Source organism: Pan paniscus, chromosome 9 (genome assembly GCF_029289425.2).
Source record: "Pan paniscus chromosome 9, NHGRI_mPanPan1-v2.0_pri, whole genome shotgun sequence".
NCBI classification, from domain to species: Eukaryota; Metazoa; Chordata; class Mammalia; order Primates; family Hominidae; genus Pan; species Pan paniscus.
This window is the reverse complement of record NC_073258.2, coordinates 65,675,726-65,689,670: the sequence shown is the minus strand read 5'-3', so window position 1 is coordinate 65,689,670 and position 13,945 is coordinate 65,675,726. Positions and strand designations below refer to the sequence as shown.

The 13,945-nt window shown below is 50.9% G+C and overlaps 1 protein-coding gene across 2 annotated transcripts; it reads right to left on the bottom strand.

Moving 5' to 3' along the window:
* Positions 1-289: 289 nt before the first annotated feature.
* Positions 290-13,846, bottom strand: LOC130540598 (uncharacterized). 2 transcript variants are annotated; one of them, XR_008954593.2, is made up of 2 exons: positions 13,235-13,846; positions 290-8,017 (listed from the first exon to the last, which is right to left on the bottom strand). XR_008954593.2 is itself a non-coding variant. In XM_057299173.2 (2 exons), the coding sequence occupies exons 1-2, from the start codon at positions 13,340-13,342 to the stop codon at positions 12,715-12,717; spliced, it is 384 nt and encodes a 127-aa protein (XP_057155156.1). In that variant the 5' UTR covers positions 13,343-13,846; the 3' UTR covers positions 11,249-12,714. The 2 variants fall into 2 exon arrangements, 1 of the variants encoding a protein (XP_057155156.1); XM_057299173.2 differs by lacking the exon at positions 290-8,017 and adding an exon at positions 11,249-12,990.
* Between the last annotated feature and the right edge of the window lie 99 nt (positions 13,847-13,945).

The window sequence follows — 13,945 nt, the reverse complement described above, 5'->3', positions numbered from 1 at the left end:
TTTTTGTCCTCCTATACCAAATATGAAGGGTTGTGTTTTGTTTTTTTTTTCCTCACACCAACAAATTCTCTGACACCACCTAGATGCCTGATCATTCCATCCAATTCTGACACTATCTACCTGGAGTTAGCATCAGAGTCCACAAGCTAAGGGCTCAGTCCCACAAGACTGGCCCCACTTCAGATGCCAATCCCAGTCCTGGGCCCCCCATACTAGCAATAAACCAAAGGTTTCTGCAACCCCTCCTCAGGTTCAGTAATTTACTAGGAGGACACACAGAACTCATGAAAATGTTTTACTTACTATTACTGGTTTATTATAAAGGACACAATTCAGGAAATTTAGGAACAGCCAGACAAAAGATACACACAGAGCAAGGTGCGGGGGTCGGGGCAAGGAGCCTCCATGCCCTCTCTGGCCATACCACCCTCCCAGCACCTCCATGTGTTCAACCCAGAACCTCCTCAAACCCCATCGTTTAGGGGTTTTTTTGTTTGTTTGTTTCCTGAGACAGAGTCTCGCCCAGGCTGCAGTGCAGTGGCGTGATCTCGGCTCACTGCAACCTCGGCCTCCAGGGTTCAAGTGATTATTTTGCCTCTCGAGTAGCTGAGGTTACAGGCACACACACTCACACCTGGTAACTTTTTGTATTTTTAGTATAGATGGGGTTTCACCATGTTGGCCAGGTTGGTCTCGAACTCCTGACCTCTTTCCTGGGCAAAGCCAAGAACCCTTATGGGCTAAGCTCCAGTTTGGGGCTCACCTGTCCTGCATCAATAGGAAAGAAAAAAGCAACATATTGTGATTCTTTGCTGATAATAATATGATTGTTGACATAGAAAATCCAAGAGCTTCCACAAACTTTGAAAAGTGATAAAGGTTTGGCAGGGTTGCTGGATATAAGATTAATGTATATTATAAAAGATCAAGAATACTTCTATGCCTAGCAATAATTGACTAGAAAACATGTTATAAGAAGGCATCACTTACAATAGCAGCAAAAACAATGGGAACTGAGATTTCAAGAGAGGGAGTGATGTGTGGGATCTTTATGGAGGAAAGCATAAAATATTGCTGCAGAACACAGAAGTCATGAATAAATAAAGATCTATAGCATGTTCATGGATAGAAAGACTCAACACCATAAACAAAACGATGCCTCCTAGATTAATCTATAAAGTTAACACAAGGCCAATCAAATTCTGAATGGGGCTTTTCAGGGAACTCGATAATATAATCCTAAAATGCAAATGCAAAATAAAGGGCCAAGAATAGCCAAAACAATTTCAAACAAGAGCAACAAGTCAAGGTATGAGGAGGGATTTCCCCTACCAGGTATCAAGACTTATAAAGCTGTGATCATTTAAACAATGTGATAGCAACACAGGATAGACAGATACACCCAGAATACTGAACCCCAGAAATCTGATTTAATAAAATCCGTAAGAAAGTGGATGGATAAAAAAAATCCTGTTTGGTCCATTGGTTGTCCATTTGGAACGAAATTAATGTAGGTTCCAGCCTCACACTATAGCAGACACCGGGGTGTCTGGGCCACTCTCCCTTCAATCCCCTGACCCAGTGCATATAAAGGTGTCCCCTGTGAACACCCATGGCCCTCTGAGACCCCAGGGCTTCCACTGACCTTGCAAGAACAGTAGCTGGAAGAACCAGGGAGTCATCATCCCAGGAGTAGGGTCTGGTAGTGCTGGTGGTAGTGGGCAGAGGCTGAAGGATAATACCACAGCTTCCTGGCCCCTCCAGAGGGACAGTTGTGGGGTGTGTCTTACACCACCTCCCCACCATTCCCAGTGGCACCTGCTCATCAGTGCACCCTTCCTAGGACTTGCCTTCCCCTCTTCCACCCAAATTCTTGTCTCAGGATCAACCCCTGGAGAAACCCACCGTAGATAACACTGGGCCAAAACCAAGGTCCATAAAGTTTCCAAAGATGAAAAGCAAAATTGTAAAACATTTATAAGTAGAAAGTACAAGAGAAACCTAATTTTGATCTCTGCACAGGGGAAGGATTTCTTAAATGCGATGTGAAAAGCACATCATAAAAGAAAAGATTGATAAATGTGACTATGTTAGAATGGAGTGTTTCTGTTCAACACAAGACACCATAAACAAAGTGAAAACAACAAACCACCGATTCAGAATAGATATCTGCAGCAAAAGATCGTGACCAGAAAATGTAGGAACATCCTAGGGAGAATGAAAATAAGACAAAAATGGGAAAATGGACAAAGGACAGAAATAGAAAATCCCCAAAATAGAAATATATAAATGACCAAGAAACAAAAAATACAGGTTCTGTCTCCATGATGTTTAAGGAAAAGCAAATTAAAACAATGAGATAATCATGTTTTATCTGCCAGTTGGGCAGAATTTTGAAAGATGGAAACAGCGTTGGGGGAAGAACATACTCAAACTCTTTTGCTGCCAACAGGAATTGGTGTAACCTTTTGGAAGAACCATTTGACAATATTCAAAAACCTTTGAAGTGCTTATTTACAACCTATGACTCAGCCGTCTCACTTTAGAAATGTCCCCTACAGAAATAATAGCATGAGTGTATAAAAAAATTAAAGGGTATGCTTTTCTAATTTGTTACTAAATTAAAAAATAAACCTAAATGACTCTCTGTAAAGAATTTTAACTTAAATGAAGGTAGGCCGAGCACAGTGGCTCATGCCTGTAATCCCAGCACTTTGGGAGGCTGAGGTGAGCAGATCGCTTGAGCTCAGGAGTTCAAGATCAGCTTGGGCAACACAGTGAAACCCCATCTCTACAAAAAAATACAAAAATTATCTAGGTGTGGTGGCGCTTACCTGTAGTCCCAGCTACTCAAAAGGCTGAGGTGAGAGGATCACCTGACCCAGGGAGGCTGAGGCTGCAGTGAGGTGTAATTGTGCCACTGCACTCCGGCCTGGGCAACAGAATGAAACCCTGTCTCAATAAAATAAAATAAAATAAAATAAAATAACAAAAAATAAATAAATGAAGGTATACTACTCGGCCATTAAAAGGCAAGTGGTGAAATGTGGTCTACACAGACAGTGGAATATTATTTAGCCCTAAAAAGGGAGGGAATTCTGACATATGCTGCAACATGGTTGAACCTGAAAACATTAGGGCTAAGTGAAAGAAGCCAGTCACAAAAGGGCAAGTACTGTATGACTCCACTTACAGGAGGTACCTGGAGCAGTCAGATTCAGGGAGTCAGAGAATAGAAGAGAGTTTCCCAGGGCTGGGGTCGGGGACGGGCGGTCAGTATTTAACAGGCACAGAGCTTCAATCTGGGAAGACGAAAAAGGGCTGGAGATGGATGGATGCTGAGGATGGTTGCACAGCAATGTGAATGTACTTAATGCCACCGAACTATGCATTTATAAATGGTTAACATGGTCAATTTTATGTTATATACATTTTACCACAATTTTTTTTAAAGGCAAGGAATGGATAAACATGTATTAACCTAGAAAGCGCTGTGCATTTGCGCAGTGAACACTTCCTGTGCACCTCGGTGTGGCAGATGAGGTTCTGGGGTGAGGCAGATGCTCTGGCAAGCAAGAAAAATGAGGTCCCTGCGCTCATGGGGCCGACTTCCAGTGGAAGAAAAGTCAGCAAGTGAGGTTATCCCAGAACCATCGTGTCACAGAGAAAATACAGGAAATGGAACGGGGGTGGGGGCGCGGGGCAGGGCGAGACAGAAAGCCCAGGGGAGCCTCTTTGAGAGGGTGATGTGATCCCATGTCTGAGCACCAGTGGGATTTCCTGAGATTCCCTTCTTACTGCTCAGCTCCCAACACATTCGATCCCGTCTCCCCCTTCTCCATGGGGCCGAGAGAGATGCCTGGATTCTGAGGGGTAAATCCTTCTCAGTTAATAAAGAAAAGCTTTGTTTAAAAAAAAAATAGGGGTTTAAAAAGAAGTGAATAATTTAGCCAGGATTAGTATTCACAAGAAAGAAAGTAAGCATTATGTTTACTTTCTTTTGGGGGGTTGGGGGTGCTGTCTCCAATGCTGCAGAGGATTTTAGGAAGAAAAGTGACACCTCAGCGTGGCCAGTCCTGAGGAAGAACAGGACTGGCGAGGTGCAGGACAGGGTGATATTGCTTTGTCCTCAGTCTGTGGGGCTCCTTTCTCCCACCCCCGCTTGAGATAAATCTCAGGCAGGCACATGGTCCCAGGCAATGTAAGTCATGTCCTCACTTCTAGATCCAAGAACAGCCTTGGCTCAGTAATTATGACACCCAAGACCAGGTGAGAATCCAACTCTCCATCTCACTAAAGGCTGAGGCTCAGCCCACCACAAGAAAGAAGCTGGCAGTGGCTGCCGGGGACGAAGGGGGAGGTCCTTTTTTTCTTATATCTATTTCTTTAAATTGGGGTGAAATTCGTGTTACATAAAATTAACCATTTTAAAGTGTACTGTTTCTGTGCCATTTAGTACCCTCACGATGTTGTAAAGCCACCACCTCTATCAAGTTCCAAAACATTTTCCTTGCCTGAAAGAAAACCTCATACCTATTCAGCATCACTCCCTATTCCCCACCGGCTCCGCCCGGGCTCCATCAATGGGCTCTGTCTCTGGATCTTCCTGTTCTGGTCATTGACTAGGGACCGCTGTGCAGGAGAAGCTCTCAGGAAGTGAGGGAAGCAGATGAGGGAGGGGTGCAGGCCAGGCAGGCACGTGCCCTCAAGTTGAGTCTCAGGTTCTGATCCGAGGAGGCTCTAGAGAGTAAACCCCACTGCAGGGCTGTCCCAGTTTGAAGCAATGGAGCTGGTCTTTTGTCCCCTTGATTCCTCAGCCACTGGCTGTGGCCTGTCACTGCAGTGGGAAGGGGACTTTACACCGCAGGAAGAGCAGCTCCATTGGCTGAGGTCAAGTGTGGAGAAGACGGGAAACTCTGCCACTAGCAGCCCTTCTCGCAGGTGCCGATGGACAGGCATGTGCCCTGGCCAGGTGAAGGGGTCTGGGCCAGGCACCAGACTGTCCACTACAGCCCACCCTTTGCACCATTCAGACCTGTTTGCTTCTCGCATAGAGTCCACTCTGTGCAGGCCCAGCTTCTCCAGGACGGTCAGAAACCCTCCCTGGGGAAACCACCACAAGGCAGGCTCTTGCGAAGGACTAGGGACCCCATTGCTGCCGCTGACCCCAAGGCCTTAACTGATCCATGCCATCGGCCCCCTTGACTCCTCCCTTACTCTCTGCTGGGCTGGGGCCTTGCCTGGTGGGGCGACCCAGACTCTCATCCCTGAGGGGTCTGAGGCCCTGGTTGCCATGGCCTGATCACGCCATGTTTGCTGTATGTGCCCATTTACATATAGGCCCCATCCTATAGCTGCATTCCTCCTTCTGCTGATCGGGATCCCTGGCCCGTGCTGTGTAGAACGTTCATTCCATACCTGCTGGGCCACTAGCACAGAAGCCCAAAGGCACCAGGCAGCAACCAGAGCTTCAAGCTTGGTGGGACCCTCACCATATCCACTATGGAAGCCATGTTCCCTCAGGGACCAGGACTTCTTGATGGACAAAGCCTAATGGCGTGGGGATAGGAGGCACAGATTCCTCAATGTGGGTCACAGGGGAAATGGCGAATAGGGCCACTCCTAACCCTTATGCTGCCTGGAGTGAACACAGTGCCTTATAATTGCTTAGTTTAAGGAGCAATCACACCCTGAGGGATAGTGACCTGGTATCACCTCAAAGCTGTGATCCCAGAGGCCATTCTGCGGCTGCCCAGGCTGGCATTCCAGAAGACATGATCTGCAGTAGGGCTGGCGGATCCCACGGTCACGTGCCCACTGCCGCACCTGCTTCCCCACAGAGTGAATCCCCTGGCCTTAGGTGATGTCATTCAGAATCCTGTGTCGGAGAATCAGCCACTTAGAGAGCGAGCCCTCAGAGAGTGATGTTGGCAGAGACCCCAAAAGTAGGAACTGCAAGCCCATTCCTGGAATCGGGCTGATGGAACTGAGTGAATCTCTGCCCTTTCCAGGGTGGAAGGGGTCCTGTGAAATCAGTTTGCTACTAAGTGGCTGGCCAGTCATTTCAAGGGAATGGGACAGTACTGGGAGCTCAGCGTTGGTCTCAGTTGCTGACGGATCAGACACGCAGTAACCGTGTCAGCCTCGATAAGTAGAGGCACGTGCTCTTGGGCCCAGGAGTAGCCGCCGTCTCTGCCACCATGACAGTTCCACTCGTGAGCTCATTGCCCAAGCCCTATGGCAGCCAAGGATGAAGGCCAACTGGGTCGTCCTGTCCATTTGGTTGTTCAGTGTCTCTTCTGCACGGGATACTCTCGGATGTTAATCTGAGATCAAGATTTTCACACTTCATGCCTGTCCTACCAGCCTACACACATGCCTTTCCCCCAGCCCTTCTTGTTCCTGAACTTCCAATCTTTTTGTTTTTGTTTTGAGATGGAGTCTCGCTCTGTGGCCCAGCCTGGAGTGCAGTAGCACAATCTCGGCTCACTGCAACCTCCACCTCTCAGGTTCAAGCAATTCTCCTGCCTCAGCCTCCTGAGTAGCTGAGATTACAGGCATGCGTCACCACGCCCGGCTAATTTTTGTATTTTTAGTAAAGACAGAGTTTCACCACGTTGGCCATGCTGGTCTTGAACTCCTGACCTCAGTGATCCGCCCACCTTGGCCTCCCAAAGTGCTGGGATGACAGGCGTCAGCCACCAAGCCCGGCCTAAACTTCCAGTCTTGCTCCTTCTAGATCCCTGACCCACCAGCTAAGCCACTGTCCACTGTCCACAAGCCCATGTACATTCTTTCCTCAAGCCACTTCTCTCTTCGCACAACTGCACACACCAGGTGCCTGCCGCTGTCTTTGAGGACCTCCCTGGGAGGGCTGTGGTGCAGCAGCCACACGCGTTCAGCTCGCAGGAACACATCCGCTGGGGTGAGACTGCAGCCTATCTCCGCTGGTCACAGGAAAACCCCCCAGGATGTGAGCTGAGGGGAGGCCTTGGTGCCGCATGGCCAGAGGCAGGGGGTCTGGACCACGTAGCTCCTGCCTTGGGGACCTTTGGGAGCCCAATCCCTGATGTGCCACTTGTGCCTCATGACGGATGCCTGGCCTTGTGATTTGGTGACTCGTCAGCTCATGGTGAAAAGCTGTGTCCATTTGATCACTTGATGTCCCCTGGTCAGATGCTCAGTTTCTCCCAGGGCTTGGGGACACATCCGGAGCCCTTCTCTGCTGCAGATGGCGTGGCGTTGTTCCAGCACCCTCGGGGTCTGCACTGTGGCTTTCCTATTGGGGCCTGCCAGGGACACCGTGTGGTGACCCTCTCCACTACAGACACCCCGTGTAGCACAGGGTCTGCAGAGTCACATGTCCCAAGCACAGTTGCTCATAGAACTGCATCTCCAAACTAGCAGCCTTCTGTGTCACTCAAGAAATGGGCCAAAACTGGATTCCCAAGTGCTGAGTATGCCACCCCCAAATTCAGAGAGTCCCGCCAGAAGTCGTGCCTCCTTCCACGTGGTAGGAAGGACAGGTGCAGTAACCACCCTTTACTTTGCAGGAGATAGCCCGACATGGCCAGACTACTGGCCCCGTCAAACACCTACAGCATGGCAGCCCCTGAGCCTTCCCATTAACCCCCCATCCTCCTCCCCCACATATTCTACGAAAGCTTCCAAGGGACCTGCTGCTTCTTGCTCTGTAGGTCTGGTTAACACAATGTTGCTCCTGGCACTGACCAATGTGGTGGCCTGGAGGCTGCCCCGATGGGCTGGATCCCTTCAGACTATGTTGTGATAGAGAACAGGAAAATTGACGTAGCCCTGGGGTAAGGCCGTGAATGTACACAGCTGCATCCTATAGATCCATGATGACCTTACCCAGCTCCAGCAAAGATGCTCCATTTCTCAGAGAAGATGCACTCAGGGGCCAGGCACGGTGGCTTATGCCCATAATCCCAGCATTTTGGGAGGACAAGGCAGGAGAATCACTTGAGCCCAGGAGTTCAGTAGGGAGACGCCATCTCTACAAAAAATACAAAAATTAGCCAAGCATGGTAGTGTACACCTGTAGTCCCAGCTACTCGGGAGGCTGAGACAGGAGGATCTATTAAGCCCGGGAGGTCAGGGCTGCAGTGACCCAGGATTGTGCAGCTGCACTCCAGTAGCCTGGGTAACACAGCAATACCCTGTCTCTGGAAAAAAAAAAAAAAAAAGATACACTTGGGGAGACCACTCTGTTAAATTCGTGGTTCTCCAATAATGCCACAACGCATCAATGCACATGGTTTTTGCAGGGGCCACACTGGTGTGCTCAATAGAGTTATGACAAAGACCCTCCTTCTGCATTCTTTTTTTTTTTTTTTTGAGACAGAGTCTCGCTCTGTCGCCCAGTCTAGAGTACAGTGGCGCGATCTTGGCTCACTGCAAGCTCCGCCTCCCAGGTTCACGCCATTCTCCTGCCTCAGCCTCCCGAGTAGCTGGGACTACAGGTGCCCGCCACCACGCCCAGCTAATTTTTTTGTGTTTTTAGTAGAGACAGGGTTTCACCGTGTTAGCCAGGATGATCTTGATCTCTTGACCTCGTGATCCGCCCGCCTCAGCCTCCCAAAGAGCTGGGATTACAGGCGTGAGCCACGGTGCCCAGCCTCTTCTGCATTCTTAAGTCTCTGAAGATGGCACTAATCTCTGTCCTTCCTCCACAAATGCAATATTGACTGTGTCGTACTCTGGGGCAGTGGGGAGGGGGATGCAGGAGAAAGGCAGTTTCAGGGGCTTCCATCGGGCCTAACGCTACAGCTCACACACTATAGGTCAAGGAACCAACATGAAGGTTCTCCCACCTGCCAGGAATTTCTACTCCATTTACACATTCAGGAGCTGGGGGAATGACCACATGGTACGTCTCTGGACACACCGGAGGCCTATTGTGAGATGGACCTAGGCCAGGACTCCATTTATTACCTGGTTCCTATTACATCTTTACTCCATGGTTAACATGACAGTCTTTGGGTCCCTGGGTGTCAACGTCAATCTGAACCCTATATCCAAAAGTCCCTGAAAGATCTGGGAAACCCCCTTGTGGCAGCCCTGGAGATGCCACTCAGCACCCCCTTGCCACAGGGCAGTGAGCTGACAGCCTCCACAATGGGTGACAGTGTTTGAGCCAAGGTCATGCTGCCCCAGGCAGCTCCCAGCCAGTGCCTACCTGCAGCAGGGGTAGGAGGCCCTGGCGTTCCTTCCCAACATGGGACTTCTCTTTGAGCAATCTTGGTTCCAGAGCCCCTGGTGGGCTGGCCAGACTCCCTCCAAGCTGCACTGCAGTCCAAGGCTTTTCCTACCCAATCCTCCTTCCTTCCCCATCTCCTCTCACAGGTGTCAGACCCTCCTCAGAGCCTGAAAGTCCCAGCCCCCTCCTGCCCCCTCCTTTACCTGTCACAGGTACTGCCTCCATAAATCCCCTGCTTTTCTAACTCCATCCACCCAATTCCTACAGGACCAGAGCTGGCCATGCCCTCTTCCCAGTGTACGGCTGCTGGAGAAAATGGCTAAGTTCCCTGTTATGTGTTGGATCATGCCTCCACCGTTCCCCGGGTACTGGGGAAATCCTGATCCCCAGGACCATGAATGAGACCTTATTTGGAAATAGAGTCTTTGCAGATGATCAAGCTAAGATGAGGTTATTAGGATAGGCCCTAATTCATTACGACTGTGTCCTTATAAAAAGGGGAAATTGGAGGTGGGAGGATCCCTTGAGGCCAGGAGTTTGAGACCAGCCTGGGCAACACAGCAAGACCCTATCTCTAAAAATTTTTTAAATTAGGCTGTGGCGGTGGTGCACAACTATAGTCCAGCTATTCAGCAGGCTGAGACGGGAGGATCGCTTGAGCCCAGGAAGTCAAGGCTACAGTAAGCCATGATCATGCTACTGCACTCCATCCTGGAGTGTAGACAGAGTGAGACCCTGTCTCAAAAAACAAAAAATGGGTGGGGCAAGGAGAGAATTTGGACGCAGAGACAAGTAAGCACATGGGCAGAACATCACGGGAAGATGAAGGCAGAGGTCGGGGTGATGCATCTCTAAACCAGGGAGCGCCTAAGACTGCCAGGGAGCTAGAAGAGAGGCAGCGCAGACACCCCTCACGGCCCTCGGAGGGAGCCAGCCCTACTGATGCCTCGATTTTGGACTTCCAGTCTCCAGAACTGTGGGAGACAATGCATTTTTTTTTTTTTTTTTTTGAGACAGAGCCTCGCTCTGTCGCCCAGGCTGGAGTGCAGTGGCACGATCTTGGCTCACCACAAGCTCTTCCTTCCAGGTTCACACCATTCTCCTGCCTCAGCCTCCCGAGTAGCTGGGACTGCAGGTGCCCACCACCACGCCTGGCTAATTTTTTTTTTTTTTTTTTGTATTTTTAGTAGAGACGGGGTTTCACCATGTTAGCCAGGATGGTCTCTATCTCCTGACCTTGTGATCCGCCCACCTCGGCCTCCCAAAGTGCTGGGATTACAGGCGTGAGCCACCGCGCCTGGCCAGGACAATGCATTTCTATTGTTTAAGCCACCCAATCTGGGGCAGGTTTTTACAGCAGCCCCAGGAAACCGATACAGTCCTGGGGGATGGTATGGCTGCGGGGTCCTTCCTCTTGGGACCTGCCCCTCTTCCACTGATGGATTCTGAGTTTGAGAACAAGTTCAGATTTGGAAACAGCAGGGGATCATTCCTTTCTGTTGGGGCATCCGGCCTTGGACTTCTGCTCATCGATTTTTGGTTGCTTTTCATTCTATTTGTTGAACAAAATCCTTGCTGGCTGCCTAGACACCTTCCCCCTGGAAATGCTATGTCCTATGAGCCATCTCCATAGGCTGGGCAGGGCAGGCTCCCCCGCGGCTGTCCCAACCCAGCTGTCCATTCTGATCCTCTCACCCCCTTGCTTGTGACAGACAGTTAAGTGCTGCCCTTTGACCTGTGCTACTCGGGAATCCAGTTGTCCCTGTGGCTATGGGAGAGCTCAGATCCATGGCAGCCCACCCCTGCCAGGCCCAGGCCACCGAGGGCAACCCTCGCAGGGCTGCTCAGCAACGCTGATGTCTCCTCGACAGCTCAGGCCTTATCATTTGGGTAAAGAGCTGGAACCTTCCAAAGAACATGGCCAGCTGGTGGGTTTTCCACCCTGTTTCGTGGTGAACAGGTCTGTGCAAATCTACCTGCAAAGGCCGAGGGAGCTGAGAGGCTGAAGAAAGAGGCTGACAAATCCAGTTTCTTGTAAAGAAATATGTAATAGGGACTTAGGAGCAGAAGCGATGTTCCGGGCTGCCACAAAATGGTAGATCCCCACATCTGCCCTGCAGAAAGTACTTTTAGGTAGCAAGCTTTTAGGGTAAAACATGTGCAGGTGGCCATATCTCCGATTTTATTGCAAAACTCATAGCCACTTGGGGAGGGGGTTAGCTAAGCATCTTTACAAAGGGTTAAAGAGCTTACTGCAGAGCAGCTTGGTATATGGGGGTGAAACATTCATCATCATATGGCAGTATTAAGATGGCATCACTCTTGTCATACTGTTTTCCTGTACAACCTACAATAGAAGAGCCATTCTGGCTTGTCCACTTCTCTGAGACTTTGCATACCTTCCTCCAGGGCTGTTCTGACATCTCCACTTCATCGCCTATGCACTATCACTTCTTCCAAGCTTTCAAGAACTGCCTCAAGTGCTAGGCACTGTGGCTCACACCTGTAATCCCAGCACTTTGGGAGGCCGAGGCGGACAGATCACTTGAGGTCAGGAGTTCGAGACCAGCCTGGCCAACATGGCAAAATCCCACCTCCACTAAAAAAAAAAAAAAAAAAATACATTATCTGGGCATGGTGGTGCATGCCTGTAATCCCAGGTACTTGGGAGGCTGAGACAGGAGGATCGTTTGAACCTGGGAAGTGGAGGTTGCAGAGCCAAGATCGCACCACTGTACTCCAGCCTGGGCGACAGAGAGAGACTCTGTCTCAAAAAAAAAAGAACCCTCCCAAGCAACATATTAGAATCTTCCTAGGGCCTTTTTAGGGGTTAGGGAGTCTTTCTGTACTAATTAACTCTCCAGTCTCCAGCTTCTGTGCAGCCTCCCTTGATCCAGAACCTTCAGAGTCCACATCTAGGAACATTCTCTAGACCCGGCTGGTCCCTGCTGGCTTGCTCCCACCACTCCTCTGCTAGTTAATCCCTCTTGGTCCCTGGCATGCAAAGCACATCCTTGGTCAGGTCATGCTGAGATATGATCCAGCTTTGAGCCTGGTGGTCAGGAGGGGAGGTGGGGACAGATGCTGGAGAGAGGAACTCCTTGTCTTGTAAGGTCCCTTCCCTTAGTTTCTGCATGGTCTTTAAGCAAAAGAGGACCTCTGTCTTCCAACAGAGGCAATGGGTCACTTCTGCAGGCTAGGAGGTACAGGAGAATCTGGGGGTTCAATGTCTCAAGAGTGTCTCCTCAGATAGTCCATCTCAGATATCAGGGACCCCACCCTTCCCCTTGAGGCCCTGACTTTGGAGAAGGGACTTCCCTGGGCTGGAAATTTGGCCTTCTCTGGAGTCCTGCACCTTGTCTTCTGCCCTCTGACCCCTGGCTATAGAAGAGAAGCATTTCGTTAAATTCTGCCAAGGAATCCTGACTTTGCTTTAAATTGGTGATCCGTGGCCCTGAACTTGTCATTTTCCCTCTTCTAAGTGTCAGTAGTATTCAGTGACAGCCTTCCCACTCCACGTCCTTCTCATGGCTATTTTCCCATCTGTCTCTCAACATCAGTGATATTAAACGAGCCAGGCATCCCCGTCCACCTGAGTCCTGTCCCAGGTGACCACAGGCGGAGGCCTGAGCAGCTGCTCTGCCACCTCGTGCCAGGGGCCTCCGCAACGGGCTCCAGTCACCAGGGGCCAGCGGGGCATCCTCCCACAGCATCCCATCCTTGGGGCTAGCTTCCTGGGGCCCCTCCTGCTGTTCCCTGCCTTCAGCTGTCTGAAAACAGAGCCCAAGACAGGGATTTACTAGGGGAGGGCTCATCCTGGGACAAGCCGCCCAGGATGTGAGGGCAGAGGGGCGGGAAAGGAGAAAGGACTCGGTAAAGGCGTGGTCCCGGGGTAAATACAGTTCTGGCAGATATGCAGGGGGCCCTGGGGCAGAGGTATCGCCATCTAGAGGCAGGCGAGGGAACAGTCTTTTGTACAGTTAGCCGTGGGCTGTGGGCGTCGCCTGAACGTACCAGGTATTGTGGCTCCATTGGCTGAGGATGCTTCTCCAGCGAAGGAGGCAGGGAGCCGGGGAAGTGGGGTGGGGTCGCGACACCGACAGCAGCTGCCAGACCAGCCATGCTGCGCTCAGCTCCCTCAGGCTGTCACTCTTAATCATCATGTCACTATCTCTGGGGCGTGTCAGTCACCATCAACGACGTGTCCCCCAAGCTGCAGAGGACGCAAATCCAGCTCTCCAAGAGGCTCTGTTGGCCCTCTCCACATGGGCTTGAGGTCAGGGGTGGGGGCACGTTCGGACCGCCCTCCTGCCTCTCTGAAGAAGATCCTCCAAGTCCCGGCTCCAGCTCTCCGGCCTCTTTGGCAGCTGGGCGGGTGGCCATCCAGGAGGCCCCTTCTCCATGCCCAGCTTGGCAAGGCTCCTTGGGACGCCGGGCTCGCTGCCCCTGTTTTCTTAAAGCGTCGGCCCAAAGGGACCCAGAGTCTGAGGTTAACACTCCGTCATCCTAGCGTGAGCGGCGCCTGACTCCAGCTCTCGACTCCCCCCACCTCCTATCCCCTGCGCCGGGCTCACCCTGCACTCCAACCTGCAAATCAGCAGAGCAGAGGCCAGCGCTCCCGACGTCCAGCACCACCCAAAGCGAGGCAGGGGGAGCTGAGTGGCCGGGAGCGCCATCTAGTGGGTGCCAGGGGCGAGTCCCCGAAAGAGACTGGAGAGCCAGGAC